The following is a 23,942-nucleotide window of genomic DNA, read 5'->3' as shown; positions in this document are numbered from 1 at the left end:
GCTTTAAATGATATTCTTTTGGTTAGATATTTATTTTATTTTAGTATTTTCTGATTGGGTGTTGAGGAAAATTTCTGTTTAATGTTTGAAAATGGTTATAATTATAAATACTTTGTGGTTAAGGTATGACTTTGGCCAATTAGATTTTAGGATGAGTCATGTCACAATTTTGTTTTGTTTTGTTTTGGATATTTCTAAAAATAATTTATGTGGCACTAATCTAGATTAGTCTAAATAATTTTTTATTCTACGAGTAATATTACGGATTTCTAGGTTGACATTATTACTTTGATAGTTCACAATTTTAAAATAAAAATTACAAAAATTAATAATATAAATAATTTTAAGGGTAAAGTTCAAATAAAATCCATATGGTTTCACTAATTTTCAGAGAAAGGACTGTGATTTACTTTTTTGTCAAAACAAGGATTGAGGTTTCAAACTTGGATTAATGCTATTAAAACCATCTTTAACGACCTGAAAATGAAAATTTTCAAGAATTAAAGTTGTTCAATTTCATATTTTCTATGAAACTACATTTTTGATTTTCGAAAATCATCTTTTTTGGAACTTTCTCTCTCTAAACACTAACTTTCTCTCTCTTTACCAAACATCATCTAAACAATCTCAAAATAAAAAAGTTGAAGAATTAAAGTTGCTTAGAATATTAGTAGTTCTTAAAATATCTCATTTTTGAAGTCGTAAAAGGTGATTTTAATAGTATCAATCGAAAAATTCCTTATTTTGTTAAAGTTAAAAACTTCAATCCTCGTTTTGACAAAAAGTAAACCACAGTCCTTTATTTGAAAATTAGTGAAACCACAGAGATTTTATTTGAACTTTACCCTAATTTTAATTCATATTACATGTATTTTTAGAGCGAAGTGACCAACAAGTCTTGGACACAAACTGTGATTTTTTTTATTTCATATTACATGTCATTTTATAGGATCAATATACGTTAAGTCATCATTTTTTCTGCTATAAAATGTGGGTTTACAAAAATTAATTAGAATAATGGACTTATTATAGAATAAATAAATATTAGAATTAATAAATAATTGACAACAATATCTTTTTTCTAATATCCTAAATTTTTGTATAACTCTCTAAAAAGACATATAATATGAAACGAAGGGAATACTAAATAAATTTAATTCTTGAAATTTGTTATTTTGAATTCATCGAGCGGTCAAACTGAGAATATCAACTTTTTTTTTTTCAAATTGTAAACCTTAGTCGTATTTTGGGAAAAATACAAAAATAAACCTTGTGGTTACACATGTTTTCGATTGCAGCCTTGTGGTTTAAAAATTTACAAAATGGTACCTTGAGGTTCATTCCGTTAGCAAACACATACCAAATTGACTAACGGTGTTAAAAGTTAAAATGAAAAGAGTTAATTTGGTCTTTATATTTATTTATTTTATAAATTAACCCTCTTATTATCTAATTATTACAAACAAATCCCAAAAATAAAAATAAAAATCAAATACATCATATTCTCCGTCTCGTCTCTTTAATTTAATTTCTTTTCTTTCTGTCTCTTCTCTCTATCCTCTTTATTAATTTCTCGCTCTTAAATCAATTGAATTTCCAACTCTTTCTCAATCTAATCTCTCAACTTAATTTAATTTTCTTGCATTTTTTCATCCTCAATTGAAGCAAATCCAAGCTCAAATTATCCTCCATAAACTGCATTAGAACACCACCATCGCCCACCATTTTATCACTGCCTGTCAAACTCTGAAAATGAGGAATTCGAATCCATATTACTTCCCAAACAATCATCTCTGATCCCAACAGTTAGTTCAGAGCTTGAAGAAATCTTATCCAACACCGATTTCACTTACTTTCACCGACTCTGAAAAGCTATTTTTCTCGAGCTCAAAGCACTGTTTTACCTAGCAGGACCATCAGTTGTCGTTTACCTGCTTAAGAATGTTGTTTCAATGTCTACTCAGATCTTTTGCGGCCATCCTGGTACTCTTCAGTTTGCTGCTGCTTCTCTTGGTAACACCGGTATCCAACTTTTCGCCTATGCCCTTCTGGTCACTAATTAGAAACAGACAAACCGCTGTTGCATTGATACCGTAGAGATGTTGTAAATTAACCCAATTTCCTAGAAATTAGAACATTAAATTAATTAAAGTTTAGATTTAATAGTTTAGATTTAGAAAGAGATGAAAAATCAATTGATTTTAGGAAGAGAAATTAACAAAGAGGAGAGAGAAGAGAGAGAAATAAAAGAAATTAAAGAGAGATGGAGAAGGGGGTGTATTTGATTTTTATTTTTTATTTTGGAGTTTGTTTGTGATAATTAGATAATAAATGGGGTTAATTTATAAAATAAATAAATATAAGGACCAAATTAACTATTTTCCTTTTGACTTTTAACACCGTTAGTCAATTTGGTATGTGTTTGCTAACGGAATAAACCTCAAGGTACCATTTAGTAATTTTTTAAACCACAAGGCTGCAATCGAAAACAGGTGTAACCATAAGGTTTATTTTTGTACTTTTCCCTTCTATTTTTGTTAGAAAAAAAAATTCACATGTATTCATTCACGATCAATAAAATTACAGGGTTATGTTTGAAATTATTATTTTTTAAATAGTTTTCTTTTGTTTCTTTACGATCTTTTTTTGGAATTGAATTTTTTTATAAAATCTACGGATAAATATAGTTACGGTGAAATTATAGATTGCAGACAACACTTCATTTGATAAGCCAATTTTTTAAACAAGTTTTATAAATAACATTACATAAGCTAATCGAACAAAGATCCTTTAAAGTACTCGGTTCTTTCACCTTAGAGATTGAAGTGATAAAAGTATGATTTAAACCATCAAGCAACTCATCACCATTTAGAATATTAAGAACAAATGCCACAAATCCGGTCCCACAATGTCCCAAAAAGACTAAATATACATGACATCTCATTCGAGCCCGGAGCCTTAGAACCATCCACATCCTTCAAAGTTTTTACTATTTCCTCAGCTATAAATGGTTGTGAAAGAAATTCAATTTGATCTGTTGAAAGGAATTGATTAATTGAATCCGATATCTCTCTATGGGAAACCGAGTTATATTAGAAAAAAGATCGAAGAAATATTTAACAATGAATTAATGCTTCAATCTCATCCTCGTTCTCACACCAAACACCCAGTTAATTCTTCAACCTATTAATTGTATTTGTGCGCCTTCGAGCACTTGCTTTTGAATGGAAAAAATTCGTACTTTGGTCCTCGTCCTTTAAACAATTAACTCTCGAACGTTGTAACCACATAATTTCTTCATCTTCCTGTAATCGCAAGATCTCCTTAGATAATCGAGATATTGCCAACTGATTAGTGTCACTTATAGGAAGCGATTCAAACGCAACAAGAACCTTATTTAACTTCTTTTGTTTTGATTCCATATGCCCAAAGGAATTTTTATTCCATTGCTTTATATGAAAACCACATGTTAAAATATTTTCACAAACACCACCATTTTCTAAATTCGAAGTTTCCCAAGCCTCCTTGATAACTTCACGGCACATCGGATCCCTGATCCATATTTTTTCAAAACGGAAAGGCCTATTCTTCCTTCTAGAAGTGCCATTAGTATCTATAAACAACAATGAATAATCAGAAGCCACCTCCCCAATACAATTACTAGGACACTTGAAAATAAAATTTCCCATTGAACCTGACAGACAACCTGATCAAACCGTTCCCTAGTACAATTCCTTCCCTTTCTCCCACTATTCCAAATGAACAAACTTACAACTGACTTTAAAGTCACAGATATCCAGACAGCCCCTAAAAGCTTCCATACTGCGAAAATTGTCCGAATTACCACCTTTCTTCTTAAAAAAATACATAATTTCGTTAAAATCACCCAATCATACATGTGGTAGAGATTCTCTCAAATGCAATTCTCTCATCATAGTTCATGTGTAAGATTTATTTGAATATGCAGGTCAACTATAAACACATGTACCTCGTAAAATATTTACCCAACCAGCATTAGATACACCAAAATCACTATATTAGATTCATCTTTCCACATTAAAATTAAGCCATCACTTCGTCGCACAGATCCAACAAAGAAAATTTCAAAATATAGAAAAAGTTAGCTAGGAACATTCAATTCCGAACTATATAACCTTGTTTCCATTAAAAAAAACAATGTCAATGCAATGACTCAAAATACAACAAGCCAACACACGAGCTGATCGAGGATTGCCCAAGCCTCGAACATTCTAACTTAAGAGTTTCATGGCGAACGACAGGGCTGCTCAATAGCCTCCGCCGCGGATATCTTTTCGATATTTTGATAGGAGCAAACATAGAATTTCTTGCCCATACCATCATCATCAGTGACCATTTCAACATAAAAAAAATATATATATATATGCATTAACCTTTGTCTTCCCACTAGTCTTCTCAGTACGGACACAAACAGACTTTATTATTAACTTTAGATCCTCTTGCCAAACTCTTCCATTTTGCACTGCCTTTTTCATGCTATTTTTGTGCTAAAACTGACTTTCCCAACTTCTCATTGAAACTTGTAGGATTAGCATATGACAAGTTGGTATTTTGTTCAGAGTTTGCATGTTTCTCTGCTTTCTGGATGGCTACATTAGACCCTACATTTCACCAGTGGCGAATATAAGATTGGTCGATTAAGGACCGATTTTACACATGCGTATGTAAAAAAAAAAAAAAATTACTAAATCGAACTTGTTCAAAAAAAATTCCATATACATGTCTAATAGAAAAAATTGGATTTAGAAAATGAACTAATAGGCCAAATTTTTTAGAAATTTTGGATTTAATGAGGACTTAACAGGAAAAAAAAAAGAATTTTAGATTTAGAAATGGCATAACAGCATCTGAACTTGCAAGCAAGGCGTACCACCCTTAGTACCCGGGCATTCGTCCTTTGGAATGGCACAATTGTTACAACGATTTGGGTCTTATGGCGTCTCTGGAATGATTGCGTTTTCAACGGTAATAATCATTACATTGGCCTTGCTCTTCGCTGTGTTTGGAAAGGCATCAAGGAGATCAATTGGGACCAGTTTGTTGTTCCCTGCTCCCGGTTAACCCGTTTTGATTAAAAAAATTACAATGTAAAGGATTTTATATTACGAAATTAAGTTTAAGGGTTATAATATTAGGTGGTGTTTGATAAAACTTAAAATTAAGTGCTGAAAAAATAAGTACTTAATTTTAAGTATTAAATATTATAAGTGATGAAAATATTAAATGATATAACTGTTTGATAAATACAAAAAAATAAGTACTGAATTTAAAAATATTAGTTAACAATGTTCCACTTAAAATTTTAAGTTAAAAATTTTGTGACTTAATTGAAATATTTAAGTTGTGCTACCAAACAAAGTTAAAATCAATAGAAACTTGATGTATTAATTTTAAGTGCTGAAAATCGTTTTCAAACAAAGGCTTGCCAGCACTACGGTTAAAGAACCGTAAATACATGTGATTCTAAAATCCACTAGGGTGTTGTTTGATAAAAATTAAAATTAAATGATGAAAGAAAATAAACATAAATTAAAATTTTAAGTGCAAAAAATAAACTGTTTGATAAATAATAAAGATAGATATTGAACATACAATTAACTAATATATAAAGTTCAAAATATATATAAAGTTCAATAGCATCAAATAACCATTAATACAATTAACTCCATATGGTAGAAGCTATGTTTAGTTTGTAAACATTACTTTGTTTGTTCTCACCTAACTCGTGCTTTGTTTGTTCTCATCATTTGTTCTCACCTAACTCGTATGGTAAAGGCTATGCTTACTTTGTAAGCATTACTTTGTTTGTTCTCGTCATTTGTTCTCAACTAACTCATATATAAAGTTATGAACTTAGTTGTAGCACACTCAAGGAATGTTTAGTTTGTGTTTAAGTACTAACGAGTTCATCATCAATTAAAAATTAAAATCAAACGTCGATGAAAATGAAAATCAAAGTTTAAATTTGTCCTTAATATTTACGGATAAGATCAGATATACTTCTACTACAAAATATGTTAAAATTTTATTTTGAACATTTCTAATGTAAAGTAATATTGAATCCACACCAAAAATCTTTCACTACTTGAAACGCAAAAAAAAAAAAAAAATGAGCTTACTTTGCATACGCTAAGCTTAAATTATTTTTGCTCTTATCCACACCAAAACAATGGTGTTTAAATTCTTTTTTGCTCGTCTAGGACAAAATAAGGCACCCAAATTATCAGTATTGTAAAAGACGCTAGGCGCTAGTCGGATGGATAAGACCTCCAAAGGTTAATCGGGGATTAATTAGATTTGTATTTTTCTATTTTTTAGATTTATTTTAAATAAATATTATATAAACACATTTAAAATATAAATTATACTATCTAAAAATAATAATGATAAATATTATATAATAAAAAAATATAAATATTTATTTTAAATAAATAATAAAATAGTTATTAGTTAATACTAATTACTTGTATTATTTTTTACTAATTGTAATTGATAAATTTGGCCGATTTTAACCCATTTCGGCCGATTTTAACTTGTTTCAACCGTTTTTTCCGCCTAACCCGACTTGACCGACTTGTCCGACTTAACCCGATTTGAACCGCCTAGACGGAAGAAAATCGGGCTCCCGACTTATGCCGACCAGTTATATAAAATCGGTCGGTGTTGTAAAAATCACCGATATATCGACCGATTAGCCGCCGACTTGACCGATTTTACAACACCGCAAATTATAGTGGTCATTGATGCTATTACACAATAAAGCTCTGAAGTTATGGACTTAGTTGTGGCACACTCCTAAGGGATGCTTATCAATTAAAAATTAAAATTAAGCTTGATGAAAAGTCTAAATTTGTGCTTAATCAGATACAATCCTCACGTACTAAAATTTTATTCTTAACTTTTCTAACATGAAACAATTTTGAATCCAAAAAAATAAAAAACAAAATCAATCTTTGACTACTTACAACAACAACAAAGCCTTAGTCCCGAAATGATTCGGGGTCGGCTAACATGAACCATCATACAAAACCGTGAAATCAAGTCGTGTTAGCGACACAAATTCGCTCCCTCCACTCCGTCCTATCCACTACCATATTTTCCTCAATTCCCAGTAAACTCATATCACTCTCGATCACCCTCCTCCAAGTTTGCTTAGGTCTTCCCCTACCCCTCCCCACTACATCCCTTTGCCACTCTTCGGTTCTCCTAACCGGCGCATCAAGCGCTCTAAGTCTCACATGGCCAAACCACCTTAGTCGGTTTTCTCTCATTTTATTCTCAATAGATGTGACCCCTACTTTTGTCCTAATTATTTCATTACTCACCCGATCCTTTCTCGTATGACCACACATCCATCTCAACATACGCATCTCCGCCACCGACATATTATGGATGTGGCAGTGTTTCACTGCCCAACACTCCGTACCATATAACAATGCTGGTCTAATTGCCGTCCGGTAGAATTTCCCCTACAATCTATTAGGCATGCCGGGGTCACAAAGGAAACCCGTAGCACTCTTCCACTTCGACCAACCAGCTTTAATCCTATGAGCAACATCTTCATCTACTTCTCCATCCGTTTGGATAATAGATCCTAAATACCGGAAGCAATCCGAGGCCTGAACAACTCTTCCATCTAGGGTGATTGTCCCTGCCTCCCTACTCCTATGGCCGCTAAACTTACACTCCAAATATTCTGTCTTACTTCGGCTCAACTTAAAGCCTCTAGATTCTAGAGTTTGTCTCCATAGTTCCAACTTCCTCTCCACTCCTTCTTTCGTCTCATCAACCAACACAATATCATCTGCAAACAGCATACACCATGGTATACCATCTTGAAGTGAACTTGTTAGTTCATCTATAACGATGGCAAAAAGAAATGGGCTTAGTGCGGAACCTTAATGCACTCCAATCGTAATAGGAAACTCTTCAGTCTTCCCAACACTAGTACGTACACTCGTGCATGCTCCCTCATACATGTCCTTTATGATGTCAATATATTTCCGCGAAATGCCTTTCCTTATCAAGGCCCACCAAAGTACTTCCCTTGGTACCTTATCATATGCTTTCTCCAAGTCAATGAAAACTATATGCAAGTCTTTCTTCTTATTTCGATAGTGCTCCATTAATTGTCTCATTAGATGGATGGCTTCCGTAGTTGATCTTCCCGGCATAAAGCCAAACTGGTTTTCCGAGATCTTCACCGTCCTCCTTAGCCTTTGTTCGATCACTCGCTCCCAAAGTTTCATAGTGTGACTCATTAATTTGATTCCCCGATAGTTGGCACAATCTTGGACATCGCCTTTGTTCTTATACAAAGGGATTAAGATACTTTTCCTCCATTCTGATGGCATCTTATTGTTTCTCCAAATTTTGTTGAAGAACGTCGTCAACCATTCGATTCCTCTTTCTCCCAAACATCTCCAAATCTCAATAGGGATGCCATCAGGTCCTACTGCTTTCTTCAACTTCATCTTACTTAATGCCATTTTGACTTCACCCTTTTGAATTCTCCGTAGGCATTCATGATTTATCATATCGTGATGGATACTTATATCTCCAACATCTTGTCTGCGATCTCCATTAAATAAGTCATCAAAATAGGACCTCCATCGTTCCTTGATATCCTTATCTTCAACTAGGACTTTCTGGTCCACATCCTTCACATATTTAACTTTTCCGAGATCTCGCGTCTTCCTATCTCTCATCCGAGCAATTCTATATATGTCTCTTTCCCCTTCTTTCGTATCTAATCTGGTATACAGATCCCGATTCACCTTTGCTCTAGCATCTCGTATGACCTTCTTTACTTCCCTTTTAGCCTCTTTGTATTTTGTCGTAGTTCTCGTCACTCCTACATTTCCCCAATATTTTATAGGATTCTCGCTTACTCTTTACTGCTTGTCGTACTTCTTCTGACCACCAGGATGTGTCCTTACCCGGTGGCATGCTACCTTTAGATTCCCCTAGAACTTCCTTCGCTACTTCCCTTATACTATGCTCCATCTTAGTCCATATCGAATCTATATCTAAATCAATATTACAAGTCCAAACATCTTTTTTGATCATCTCATCCACAAATTTTTGTTGATTCTCTCCTTGCAATTTCCACCACTTAATCTTAGTCTCTACTTGTGGTGCTTGTTTTCTTATACATTTCCTACTTCGAAAATCAAGCACCACTACTCTATGTTGGGTTGTCGTACTCTCACCAGGGATCACCTTACAAAGTTACAATCAATATAACTCTTTCTCCAAGCACTCCTTACTAAGAAGAAGTCAATTTGGCTCGCATTACCGCCACTCCGATAAGTCACTAAATGGGATGTTCTCTTCATAAACCATGTGTTCATGATACTCAAGTCATAGGCTGATGCGAATTCCAAAATATCATTTCCTGCTTCATTCTTATCTCCAAAACCATACCCTCCATGAACACTCTCAAACCCATCTCGCCTAGAACCCACACGTACATATAAATCTTTTTGCCCTTATCCACACCAAAAGCCGCTTAAAATATTTTTTGCTCCATCTAGACCCAAACGCCATTTTGCGACAGAAAAAAAACGAACAGACTCCTTGTCTAATGAGTACAATCAGCAACTTACAAACTCAGAAAGGGTAGAAAGAAGCCACCCTTACAAGCCTATTTTATGAATTCTATTAATTGGACCAAAGTTGCTCCCCATCCCTTCACTTCGGAAATATTAAAAACAAAACTTTACCATTTCTTAAATTAGAGACATCTATACTTTTAGGAGCAAATTTAGAGCTTAAAATCAATAGGTCCTCCATTTATTTTCTTTATAAGTTACTACTTTAATCTAAAGTAAACTAAATTAATACTTGTAAATTTGTTTTCCATTGAATAATTATGTATCAAAATCACGATTTGTAGAGAGGATTGGTTTCCATTATCAAGGAGGGGTAACACTTTCGACGAACAATGCACAAATTTGCATCAAATCATTTTAATATCTCAAGTCACAAATTGGTGACAATGAGATTCAAATTGATTGATGTGTCGAGTGGCCACGAAACATTTTTTCACCTGCAAAACAGATTTGATCATAAAATCCTTAAGGCAGAGCACAGAGAATGGTAAAGATATAAGCAATTTCATGCCTCTCTCTTTAAGGTTGATATGTTGCAATTCTATGGAGCTGATTCTCATTAAGCTAATTCCAGTTATAAATTACATACAAAATTGTGTGAGACAAGACAACTTTATACAACTTCTCCATTGACAGCAAACAATATTTGTTGGCAGAAAGGGCAACCAAACCCAAGAATTAGAATTCTCAATCAGCAAGGAAATGGACATGTACAAGGAGGTTCTGCTATAACCAAATATAAGAGCCGTGTCAGAATTGCAAGGGCATATATATACATATATCAATGTAGAGAAGTTGAACCAAAAAAAGAACATAATTAGACTGATATTAGTGCTACATGAGCTGCTATTGGTGTTGTTTAATAAATCTTTGGAAAAGAAAAATAAAGCATCTTGAAGCTCCTAAACTTATAGATTTTTGTTAATTTTGACACACTGAACCCTCGATCAATTACACATTATGCCCATGTTTGCCAAATTGGTTAGCTATAAACATCCAATTTGGTTAAAAGAGCATTCTAATTTCATTTGCATTTGAAATTATTACTTTTACAGTTCGAAATAAGATTATAAAAAAATAGCTTTCGAACAGTTAAAAAAGCAAATTCCGAATGCAAATGAAATAAATAACACTATGTTAAGTAACCAAGTTTTATGTTCAAAGCTGACTAGGAGCTTCATGTATGTAATCGTAATTGATTAAAGGCTCAATGTGTCAAATTGAAAGATGAGGAGCTTAATAATAAAAAAAATACCTGAAAAGATCAGGGGCCTCAAAATGGCATTTTTTCCTAAATCTTTTGAGGCATCTTAACCGATATAACAAGTTCTACTAGGAATTAAAAGATACTTGCAATTCACGGGGGAAAAAAAGCATACCTCAGATCTATCTGAATACTGGTTGTCCCTGCCATTTGTTAAATGTCAAAAGAATGCCATATTATGTGTACAAAAGAAGATTTCCACTGATGCTTTAACATTGTTCAAGTAAAGGAATATCTGCATGTCCAGTTGGAGCTGTGGGGAGTTTAATCAACGGTCTCAAAGATTCCATGATTGAGGCAAAGGAAGGACGCTTCCAAGGTTCACTGAAACAAACCGGCTCATGTTAACAAATATGTATCATGGTGGATGCAATCAGCAAAGTTATTAATATGAACTTAAGATTTTAGACTTACTTGGCCCAGCAAGCTTCAATTATGGCAGCAACCTGAGGATTTAAATCCCGCGGAATTTCAAGTCTCTTGCACTTAAATCCAACGGCTGCTACAACCTGTGTGAAAATATATTGGCCAAGTGCAATTGATAAACAACAATACAAACAATGAGCAGGCATTTTGCAGCATTGCATGACAATGCAAACACATATATTAACAAGTACCCAATAATCTCACTACAGGACTATGTCGGGTTTTTTTTTTCTGGTTCTCACTATATAACCAAATGAATCAACTTAAGCAATTACCAAAAACAGACACGCTTAAACATATTGAAATAGCTGTTTCAGCCATAAAGAAAATACAGTGACCAAAATAGAAGAAATTAGAGCCATATATGATGACATGAAACTCCAATAAAACCAAGGAACACTTCCGAAGCATTACCAGTTATTATATGATAGATAATAGCTGGATCTAACAGTTTGTATTCAATTATACCAACTTCAACTGGTAGAAGCTTTTATGATCTCAACATACACTCACAATGAGGATAGGACTACTCATGCAACTTTCTTTTGCAATTATCAGTGTGCATGAATAATCATAATAGGCCTTTTAATAAGATTTACCCTGCTTGACAGATGATCATTTGTTACTAATGGGAACTTCTATTTCTGAAAAAGAAAATGAAAATGGAGGGATTGAACTTGCACCAACCCTTTTACAAGAGTTGAGCAGTCAACAGATGCAAAATCAGTCCCATTGGTACTCAATACAAATACACCAATGCAACTATAGATAACAAACCTGTGCAGGATTTAAGTTGCCCCAGGGTTGCTGTAGGGTAGCAAGCTCCCATAATATTACACCAAAACTGTATACATCTGACTTCTCATTTGATGGTTCATCACGGAGAACTTCTGGCGCCATCCACTCAGGCTGGTAAATTGGAAGGAACATTGTCAAGCTCATATCATTATTAACAACTCGGTTACTCTAAAATAAAGCCCCAGACCAGTAGTTGTTAATTTTAACAGCACTTACGGTTCCTGCTGCCGATTTGGATGAAAGGAATGTATTAGCTTTTAGACGAGAAAGCCCAAAATCGCAAACCTGAATGAAGCACATATGTGAGTAAGGGCATGAACTGGTACACTACATATTGTGAAATAAAACAAAGGAGGAGAGAGAGTTTACGAGCCAAAAGAGTAGGCAATTTTCAGAAAATTGAAAAAATATATGGTTTCTCCAATGCAACTGTTACAGGATAACTTAACTACTACAATCTACTTTGAAACAGGAGAATGTACAATATATATGATAACTGATGCTTGACTGTGTGTGTCCAAAGGTGGATATAATTAAAAGCTACAGATATAATAGATTAATTTACAGGCTCCCTAGGTTAATATATATTACAATTATGAATTAAAAATGTCTTCAAAATAATATAAATAATTTTAATCCATGATTATCTAACAGGTAGCACTTCCTATTATGAAAAGAATATGTTATCAACAGAACAGATAGACTATTCTTTGCCACGAAAAAATGCTTGAGGTTCATATTCACATAGAATTTAGGAAACCAATAGGAAATGGTAGTAACTTATATATCCTAATTAATTTGTCAATGAACTATATAATAGTAACCTATAAAGAGTTGCTGGTTCTACCTTCACTGTATATTTTTTGTCTACCAAAAGATTTGGAGATTTCAAATCTCTATGAACAATGGGAGGATTCCGTCTGTGGAGATAATTCATACCCTTTGCCTGCCAAGAAAAATAGTATTGAATTTAACACAGTTAGTGATTTTTCTCATAAGGAATGATATAACCGGGAAAAAAAAAACATTTTCCATAAGCAGGAAAACACCAAATTCTTAAATGCATACCACATCATAAGCCATGCTCAACCGACGCCTTTCATCCAATACCTCTCTTGCACCAGACTTATGCAAGAGCCTGTACAAGCTACCTCTGAAGTGAAAACTCAAAAGGTTAATTTCTTTAAAGTGACATATATGCACATAAGAATGAGAAACAAAATGGAAGAGTTTGACATTTCAAAGGCAGGAATGGAGAACCTTGACAAATATTCTGTCACTATGGATAAGTTCGGGGGCTGAACAACTGCACCCATAAAAAGAACTATATTTGGATGTCTTAGGCGCTTCATTATTGCAACCTAAAAAACAAAGGTAAAGAGAAAACGCAAATTATTTAAAACCAAGAACAATTTTTTCTCGAGCTTTAGGACAGTTCACACAAGCTACGCATACCTCCCTCACAAATTCCTTGAAGCGTTCAGCATGAAAATCTTGCTCCATGAGAATTTTCACAGCAACATCCTGCAATTTGCACAATTAGTTAACTAGTATTATAAAATAACACATATCACCCATTAAGCACAGAACAGATATTCTAAATTCTGCAGTTATATTGCTGGTGACTAAACACATAAAAGAATATCAGAACAGCTTATCTGAAGTAAATCAGGACCATACATCAAATTCTGAATTCACATAGATATATAAAGGCATGTTTTTATCTTTCTACTTACAACTCAAACAGTAGGTGATGCAACAAAAAAAAAATAAAGGTTAAATTGTATTCTTAAGAAAAATGCAATAGCATGGCAAAATGTATATCTACGCAGTTGCAATGAACGCACTAGCATGATATCCTACATGCACATATCAATCTGGTTTGAGCTCAAACAATTAGAATCTGTGATGTAAATTATATTCTAAGGAAAAATACACTATTCTCCATTATGGCTTTCTCTCTAGAGTCATCGTGTTTCAACGGTGATATATTGTGCCCTATGTTGCACAGAAACGGAAACTGAAAGGGAAACGGTAACAGAAATGGACACCGGGAAACACTATTTCTAAAAATTATAGCTAGGAAAAAGTAAATGGAAACGGAAAAGAAATTGAAACAGAAACCTATACAAAACGAGGAAACGCTAATGAAGAAGAGTTTCCGTGCAACATAGGTTGCGCCCAATATTATTATTTTTGTCATAAAAACTTTCTTAACTAAAACAATTTATCAACCAATAGAGTTTTATACTACCCCTCAACTAGTGAAGAAGCCCTTAATAATATGGAAAGATAATAAGAATCTATCTCATTCAGAAGGGAAGACCCTGCATCAATATCCGAATTTCAATTCAAACATCAGTAGCAGTTGAGCTCCACAAAATACAATTGAAATGTAATACTCAATAGAACAGAATGGATAAGTTTAAATGGCTAGTTGTTATGTTGTGGGTCTACGGAAAAATAATTGGGACTTCACCATAGCATAATTAAAGAAAACAAGCTAAAATGCAGGATAACAGTAGAACTTCTTGGGTAATCTGACGCATAATCCCTAAACTTATCTATCACTCAAATGCCTTAAAATTCATTTTGTATCTTAAATCCTTATATTTCAAAACTTGTATCTTAAACTCTTATAGTCATTTCCACTAGTAGATAATTAAAAGCAAACATTTGATTTTTCTTTTCTCCTAATTTTTTTTTCCCCAAAATGCTACTAAAAACATTATGTTTGCGTTTGAAAGTATAATTTAATTATTCAATCTCATGCAGAAATTCAATAAACAAAACTTCAATTGCATATGTAGATTGAGAACTTAAGCAATACCTAAAAAACTATCAAATAAAAACTGCCAATCAACAAATAAAAAATGAAGCATGACAATTGACCACTCTAACTGCCAGCAAGAATAAGTGAATCTCTTAAAGTATTAAATTAAGCTGCAATAATACTACTATGTTATTTGAAGAATATTTCTTAGAAAGTAAATAAATAATCAAAATCCTTCTCAGCTCAGTTCAAGTATTGAAGTAAAAGAAATTTTAAGATATAAAACAAAGTTAAGAAATGTTTCAGAGATTCAAATGACAAAATGAAGGACTCCAAGTTAGATCTACCCTTGGTAATTTAGACTTTCTAGCCAAAATCTATTAGTTGGTATGCTACAGACTTCCAATCATGCAAACAAAATGGAATATTCATTTCAACAAGAAGTTCATGAAAACCCAAATTCACTTCATATTCTGCATTGCTCCATGGGTTCTCCTCAAGAAGTTTCAATTTGATACTCTTTAAGAAGCAATGGAATGTTCAAGTAAAATAAATTTCACAAAAGCTATCCCATTTCCACATTTTCATCATACGAATAATATAATCACACAATGAATAAAATGTTCAGAACCAGAAAGCACACGAGAACATTGCTTAAATATCATATAAATTGCTTACTGAGCCATGCCAATCAGCACGAATAACAGTTCCAAAAGAACCTGAAAATGAGCAATTCAACTTTCAGTAAATAACATAGGACCCTTCAAGATTATGCGGAAATACTAGAACGATAGTTACAATGATCCTAAAATGGATTATCATGTTCTCACACTAAGAGGGGTATAAATACCTGCTCCAATTCTCTCTTTCAGAACAAGATCACCCCAGGGAATAACCAAATCTTCCACATCAAAGGAAAGCTCTTTACTTGAATTTCCAGAAAGCAGTTGACTACCTTCAGAAAATCTTGAAATTTTAGAATCCATTTTCTGATCAGCCATTGATAGAAGTGGTTGAGCATCTATGTGTCCAATGGGTGGGAGATGATTTAAAGGGATTACATCTTTCACCGTGTTTGTTGAATGTTTGATATTTTGTGAAGGATTATATGATTTATAAACTTGATTATTTCTATCTTGGGGACGAACAGCTTTCACTGGCAGAGGCAACTGAGAAATATCATTGCTGTTACTTGAGATTTGCACAAGGTTACTCCTATCTCCATCTGTCTTCATGGAGAATTCAGAAGCTGCCTCATCTAGAACAGTACCTGGACAACAGTCACAGCACAAAAGGAAAATTAAACCAGATTTTAGATCAGAATATAGATCTAATAAACCACATCGATACAATCCAGTTAATAACAAAATATGAACTAAATGAAGCAAAGAATTCCACAACTGAACTGCATTGCTCAGCTCAGAGTTTTCCTGATCAACTTGACAACCCAAACAATAAGTCGGAGTTGTAATAATTTCATTCCTCTGAGAACAGTAGCAATGTCAGTTTTTATCTATTACAAGTTTAAACTTTAAACAAAACTTACGGTGTGCTTGAATGGAGCTTTTTGAAGGTTAAATAATGGAAGGTTACTAACCTAACCATGCTTGCGAAGGAAAGTTATTAGGAGGGGAAGGATTTCAGAGGTTAAAAGAACCTCCAAAAACCTCCATTTTTAGTCCCACCGATTTGGTGGGATTTCAGAGATTAAGTATTTTACTCCACCTCCCTTCCTCTTAGCTCCCCTTCCATTATTAAACCTTCTCTAACCTCCATCCAAGCAAACCCTAAGAAACAGTAGCTACCATGTATACAAAAGAGATGAACTTTTACATCTGTAAATACTAGTTGAAAGAGATGTTTAAAAACTTTAGTACAATGTTTTCCATTGCTTACTGTTAGGAAACAAGTTATAGTCTATAACTTATTTACACATGGGCAGAAGAAGAAGAAAATCAGAGCTATCTAACTTATTATCGCATCATTTAGTTAGACTTCGCTTTAGATAGAATTCTATATTTTATTATTCCTGCTTATCACATAACAGAATACTAGCTAAGCAGGGTTTTGTTTTTCCTTGTCCCTCAAGGAAGGATTATAAATCAATAAAAAGCAGGTGATATTTTATTGATGATTTTATGAGATCCAGTGTTCTCTCAAACAAGCTCCTTAGTCTATCACCATAGGGTAGATATGGATAGAAGAGGAGAGCTAAGGAAGATTTACTTACACATTTTAAGGTACATGGTCCTATAACTTCATTCATAGCTGAGGAACATAGCCAATCTTCCCTAGCTTGAAACAAGTTATAGGACCCTATACCTTAAAAGATAGAAGTAAATCTTTGTTAGCTTTCTTCCTCTGTATCTACCTGCTGTGATAGACTAGAGTAGAGGACGTTAGAGAGAACTTTGAAAACTATCGATAAAATATTGACTGCCTTTTATTGATAAATGCTTGTTCCATATTAAGGAAGCGCAAGGGAAAACAAAATCCTGCATAGGCAAGATTTTGTTATGCGAAACACAAGAATAATAAAACATAAACTAAACCAAACTCTAATAAAGCGTACTTCTAACTGGATAATGCAATAATTGACTTAGATTATTAGATAGTTGAATCCGACACCAACTTTTCCCCTACCCATTTGTAAATTGGTTATAGACCATAACCAGTCTCCTAAAACTTACTCTTGTTAAAACATTATAGAAAAAAATGTCAAAAATCAATTGGGGCTCAGCAGCCAAGAGATAAAAAGAATATATTTATAAACTTAACAGACACATGATCAAGAATCAGATAACATTCACAGTTTCATTTACTGTAATGTCAAAGAACACTTATGCAAAACAACAGAGTACCAGTATCTGACTATGAATCAATTGAAAAAATGCAAGCAGAAAAGCTAATAGTGCTCAATGGTCAGTTAAACACAATCCTACAGAGGCATCAACTAACATATTTACATGCTGATTCAGAAGTATATGGATCAAAATATGCTACACTAGCTTGATGTGTTCCTTTGTATATGGTTATTAATTTCATACAAAAATTCAATTTTCTGGGGTAAAAAACAATGCTGATATACCTTAAAAAGCAAAGAACAACTGACAAATCCTCAAGGGGGAGAATAAGATATACATATATTATCTCATTAACATTAACCAATTACCAGACACAAATAACACTGAAACAACCAATCAGTTCTTACAAGCAATTCAAACTTCTGCAAATATATATATATATATATATATATATGACTAGATACTATAGTGAAGCAGCTCATAAAAGAAGGTATCATGAAAGAATCTAGAGAAAACTCAACTCAATAAAGGATTTGAAACTCTTTTTTCATTATTATTCATTACCTGCTGCAGCATCATCAAACACAAGATTGAGGGATTGACAATCTGAGAAGTACTGTTTGGCCAAGGACCTGAAATCAATGCTGGGTTCAGCTGATTTGGTTCGGGGAAATCGCAATGGTGAAGAAATTGATATGGAAGCAGGACCGTTGAGCAAGGAATCAGGTTCACATAAACAACCTGGCTTCCCTACCAAGTCAACTAGATATTCCCTGAATGGAGAAAATCAGTATAATTTATTAGCTATTGCTTTTACATGGCTCCTTGAAAGAATCGAACATGCAATCGGGCATGCATATTTTCAGAATCTATCATAACAAGTAAAGAACCCATACCCCTGGAGGCCAGTATCTACTAGTCTATTAAATTTGATCAGCCTCCACAAGGTGTAAAACAAACATCAAGTTTCTTATGGTAGTGTCTCTACCTAGTGGACATGCTTGGATTGAATATCTCCAGATCAAATGACAATTTCAACAAAATGATTCATAACTGAAAGATGCTATGATTCAACAAGTAATTATTTATTAACTCTCAAGATAGCTTGACATATTGAGAAGCAATGTTTCATAAGTTATAGCTGAAGACCAGGGTTTACCATCCCAATAAACAAGAAAAATAATATTGAAAAGCAAGAGGATGTCAATAATTGACACTATGCTAAAAGTATACATCCCAGGTTTGACACCTAAAAGAATTAAATATATGTCAGGAAAAACAGTCGTGTCCTTCCACAGTTCAAGAGACCAATAAGAATACCTGTCAAGCCCAAAACGAACAAGACATGAAGAAGCATCATCTCTTTTACAATATTTACAGCCTCTTGCAATTCGACATGGCAAATCAATTGTGTCTGCAAGCACCTGTACAAGTTACATACATGTGAGCATCAATCCATTCCTCTTCCGCGAAAATGTTATCAACTAGAGAGAGAAAATAAAGAAAAAAAGAAAGAAAGAACATGATATAGATGTTGTCATAACACTGACAAGAGTAAAATATTGCAACTCGCTTAAATGTGGCAAGGAAAATTCACTAGATGATAAAAAAAATTATAATAGCATTAGACATTACCTTAAACAGTAAAGCCCGATGTCTGCATAGACCAACAGATAGGCTCCCTACAGGAACAACAATAGATCCTAAGCAATCTTTTAAATCATCGCTGCACTCCTTCCACATTGGAATGAAATCATCTTCTGCCATGGTGGCTGAACCCCTATGGAAAGAAACAGAACTTGCTTAAAAGGTATCACATAAAAACTAACTCCTGAATTTTGCTTAAATAGTGGGATAACTCACCCCATGCGGCTGCAGACAAGCTTGGCCAACTGATCAACAACCTCTTTTGTTGTTATGCAGCTGCGAGAAATGCTATGGACCCTATTTTGGAGTTCCTTTAAGCTCGGGTCACTGCGTCGGTCAATTAAAACTACTTCGATTGAAGAATCACCACAAGGGTCGACAGACTTTAATGATTCAATTGATGGAATACGACCTGACTCTTGTAAATCAGAGCAAACAGTCCACACATACGGATCCATTCCACGAATTTGGTAAAATCCATCAGGAATTATGTCAAAGTATGATAAGCAACCATTCACCTGATGCACAAGAAAATAAATAAGATGCATAGCAGTATGATAAGCATACATTCATCTTGTACAGGTAATAGACAAATTTAATAAGTTGCATATGCAACCACAAAAATAAGGAAGTAAAAGATATTTATCACATCTATCTTATTAAGTTTTTAAATAAAGATAGCATATTAAAATAACATAACTGAGGTTCAAACATACACACAAGGCATTAATACAAAAATAAAATATGTCCCAGAAAAGCAGATCAACTTTGCAGAAATAGAACGGAAGCAAGAAAGTCATGAATAACAATTGAATATTAATAGTAACATAAACTCAAACAAGACTTATACATCACAGTCAATGTCACATGATATTTGTCAGAGATCATAATGATCCCAATATTCCATGATTATAGCCTGATTTATGTCGATATTAGAAGTTTTTATCCATATTTGTATTTATATCAATTAGTTTCTAGGGAAATTAAAGTTCCCACTGGTGAACCGGATGATGGAGTGGTCTACCAGATTAGGACGTCCAGATCATGTTGCAAGACTCTCTTAGTGAATCAGAATAGAGATGACCTATCATCTTGCAATTAACTGCTAAATAAAATTGATCAAATTCTTCAACAGTTATCTCTCACTCCACCAACTAACTTAAGACCTGTTAGTTAAACTCATCTTCCCCTTAATTTTGCAAGTAACAAGTGGAGAATGAATAGGCAATGACCCTGATTCATCAAACAAATCATTTGAGCAGGTTACCGGTGTCAAGCATATGATAAGAGATGTGTGGATATAACTGATCTAACGCGTACCATTAACAACAAAAATGATGCTAATGGATTTTTATGCTTACAAAGTCGCATCATTTCCTCCATATTCTAGAGAGCAAATAATCGCAATGCTCGAGTTTCTGAAGAATAGTCCCAATCAAACATTGATTACACAACATCACAATAATAACTCAAACATGCATGACAACTCCTACTCAACAATATGGTTTTGCACAACCACCTCATGCGGCCAGCCCACAACCAACTAGGTAAGATGCTACAAAAGGCTCGGTCATATTCAAGAAGGAATGCAATTATGTAACAGCCCTAGATCTTTCCAGAGCCTCTTAAGCCATGCATAAGGAGTAGAAGAGGTTTTTCGGATTGTGGTTGGGTTTCGTTCAAATTCCTGTTTATGGAACCATCAGAATAACTGAAAGATGCATCATTCAGATTAGATTCTCAATATCAAAGATGCTTAACCATTCAGTAAACTAACTACCCTTTCCTTGGAAAATATATGATGGCAGTTCTACCAACATTTCCTCAGCCTCATTAAACATTCAGCTTGAATCATCAACCAGCATAGCTTCCCGAGCAAACCTATTCAAAAATATCAATATTTCTATTGTTCTCAAAATCTTTCTCCGACTAAATTTGTAATTGAATCACAGATGTTATCATGCACAGACAAATTTGCATACCCAACAAAGAGGAACCATAAAACAAGAGACATCGCACCCGATAAATAATCAAAATAAAAGATCCTACCCAAAAGCGATGAGAGAGGGCCTCTGGTGAGTTGGAACTGGTCGACCGTAAAGCAGATTCATCTGGCATCGGATCCAAAAAATTCGGATCATCGGCACAAGTCGCATCTGATGACAACCTCAACGCCAACGCCAATTGCAACTGATAACTCTCCTCCGTCTGCTGCGCCCAGCTCTTCCCAGATGATCCAGTCCCTGCCCCCGTAGCAGCGGCATCCACGGCTCTCACTCTCATAAAATTCCCATCCTCATGCGTGTATCCATACGTTTCAATTTCATTTCCCCCACCTGTTGACAGAGTCGGGGCATAATAATCCCCTGACATGGAACTCTCACCGAAACTGCTCCCGCTTGATTGCCTTTGCAATCCGATCGATGAGTACAAATTAGAATTACCAATCCTATTACTATTGGCTTGATGATTTACTCTGTGATCACCACTGGAGTCCCAATCAAAACCTCTCTCCTGCTTTAGTTTGGTACTCTTGGAATCACTTGATATAGAAGAGTCGTAGTACTGAGGAGGTGGTGTTGCCGCCGGCATCTGCTCATCGGGGTATTGACTAAGAAGTGTGTAATTGGATCTTCGACCGGGCATTTCCATGGAGATCTTTACGAAGAGTTTGTCAGATTATTAAAGTGTGAAAACCCTAAATAACGCCATATTTTGGAGTCTGGTAGAGGTGAGCTGAACTTGGATTCTGAGTTATAATTTATTTTTCTTTTTCCCTCTCTCTCTCTAGACTAAGATTGAGCTTTTCTCCTTTTCTTTTTAGTCTCTCTCTAGAATTCCATTGTCGGAGAGAGAAGGAGATCGGTGCGGAGCGTGCGGTTTTCATTCGATGGTGCCATTTCTAATATTCCGGGAATTAATATTTAAATGAAAAATAAGCATAAAAATAAATAAAGGAAAAGTTAAATGTATATATACATAATATCATATAGTTTCCTTTTTTTTCCTTTGAAAGGTATATCATATAGTTTCCTCTTTTGACATCTTGAGCATTATTACATTTTTAGTTTGTTTTAAAAAAGATAGTTGGAAAGGAATGGAATCCATACGGATTGTAAATGCGCCATTCGCGCTCTCTGATCTATCGAGAATTTCATGTCCTTATCTCTAAAACTTAAACGAGTATAATTCTATTTCTGTTTTTAACCACGGGATTTTCATTCTCGTGTTTTTCTTAACATTTAGCATAGTATAATAATAATTAAATTAAATTTGAGGTGAGCAACGAAAAAATTTGACATAACCTAATAACTCTGAAAAGAATAAAAAAAAACATAAAAAGATAAAATATAAATGTTGGCGAATCTGCGGAGATCCATGTGGGGTATATTGAGGACGGGTATGGAAATCACCACGGGACAAAGATACATATTTGTGTCCCCTTGCAAGGTCCAATCCCCATCCTCGACTCGTGGATATTATAATCGGGGATTCTCTATCTCCGTCGGAGCGATTCAACGGGGACGGGGAATCTTTGTCCCGTTTACATTCTTCGGAATTGAGTTGTGTTTGAATCGAAATTAAAGTAGAAATTGCATTTTATTTTCTGATGATTTTGTTAAATACGCTCTTATTTGATTTATATGAAAATATGTATCCCTTAATTTGTGATTTAGATGTTTATGGTATCTTTAATTAATTTTTATCATTTTGAAGAAAGAACAAATCTTTTGAACGAAAATATCACTTATAATGTAAGTATTTATATTGGTGTTAGATGGAATTTTTTTATTATGTAATAATATAAAACTTGTCCTTATTTTGTACCGAAAAAAACTATAAATACTTATATTTTGTCATTCACCGTTAGATATAAGTTTATTAAAATCTTAAGGTGCAGATTCAAATCATTTTAAGGCTTTAAAGGTGAATGAATAAATTCATTTGGTCATTGAGATCCATGCGAACATGGCTGACTATAAATATATATTTTCAGAAAACTGGATAAGCACACTAGTTTTTTTATAATTAACCCTAAAGTTAATGTTGTTGTAGAGAATAAATTTTATCCAACAATCTTATTATATAATCTATTTAGAAAAATATACATACATAAGAAATATATTTTTCGATAATAATCAAAATAAAAACACATTATTACTTAAAAAAAATAAAAACACATAATTTATTCTTAATCAGCAGAATATTTCAATAAAATGATGATTTGAAATAATTTAACTTATTTATAAAAATAACGAAATTAAATATTTAAATAAAAATGATTAATGTCTATTAGCACAACTTGGAAAAAACGGTGTACTGTACCCATGAGTTCGACTAGCGTGGCGATGAAAAGCTAAACGGTGATGTACCTACGGCGGCTGCCTCACCAGTCGGTCGCTGCAATAAAAAATCAAAGGGAAGCAATGGCCTTCCTGAGGAGAGTAGTTCGATTGCCAACCATCCCCTTGAGTCCCCTGATAAAAGGAAAGTCAGCTGGAAGAATGCCTTTACTGGCCAAGATGAAGATGTTAAGGACATGGCTGATTCCGACCAGAATGTGGCTAGGTTGATGA

General features: G+C 34.0%; 1 protein-coding gene across 4 annotated transcripts; it reads right to left on the bottom strand.

Moving 5' to 3' along the window:
• Nucleotides 1-9,744: 9,744 nt before the first annotated feature.
• Nucleotides 9,745-22,254, bottom strand: LOC136208316 (serine/threonine-protein kinase CTR1). Of its 4 annotated transcripts, none has more exons than XR_010677083.1 (16): nucleotides 21,415-22,254; nucleotides 19,582-19,883; nucleotides 19,354-19,498; nucleotides 19,039-19,142; nucleotides 18,283-18,491; nucleotides 15,765-16,184; nucleotides 15,593-15,633; nucleotides 13,597-13,665; nucleotides 13,402-13,502; nucleotides 13,210-13,294; nucleotides 12,989-13,087; nucleotides 12,358-12,426; nucleotides 12,121-12,252; nucleotides 11,332-11,426; nucleotides 11,033-11,241; nucleotides 9,745-10,090 (listed from the first exon to the last, which is right to left on the bottom strand). XR_010677083.1 is itself a non-coding variant. In XM_065999142.1 (15 exons), exons 1-15 carry the CDS (start codon nucleotides 22,015-22,017, stop codon nucleotides 11,127-11,129), a joined length of 2,589 nt encoding a protein of 862 aa, XP_065855214.1. In that variant the 5' UTR covers nucleotides 22,018-22,254; the 3' UTR covers nucleotides 11,031-11,126. The 4 variants fall into 4 exon arrangements, 1 of the variants encoding a protein (XP_065855214.1); XR_010677082.1 differs by lacking the exon at nucleotides 9,745-10,090 and adding an exon at nucleotides 10,139-10,379; XR_010677081.1 differs by lacking the exon at nucleotides 9,745-10,090 and adding an exon at nucleotides 10,139-10,376.
• Nucleotides 22,255-23,942: the final 1,688 nt, after the last annotated feature.

Source organism: Euphorbia lathyris, chromosome 10 (genome assembly GCF_963576675.1).
Source record: "Euphorbia lathyris chromosome 10, ddEupLath1.1, whole genome shotgun sequence".
Classification (NCBI taxonomy): domain Eukaryota; kingdom Viridiplantae; phylum Streptophyta; class Magnoliopsida; order Malpighiales; family Euphorbiaceae; genus Euphorbia; species Euphorbia lathyris.
The sequence above is the reverse complement of the archived record's forward strand: the minus strand, read 5'-3'. Positions and strand labels throughout refer to the sequence as shown.

Excerpts from the sequence above, each read along its gene's own strand:
- LOC136208316 (XM_065999142.1), bottom strand. The coding sequence starts at position 22,017 with ATGGAAATGCCCGGTCGAAGATCCAATTACACACTTCTTAGTCAATAC. Across the intron at positions 13,666-15,592 it reads GTGCTGATTGGCATGGCTCA|GATGTTGCTGTGAAAATTCT; the intron begins GTAAGCAATTTA and ends TGCAAATTGCAG. Across the intron at positions 11,427-12,120 it reads GCAACTTAAATCCTGCACAG|GTTGTAGCAGCCGTTGGATT; the intron begins GTTTGTTATCTA and ends ATTTTCACACAG.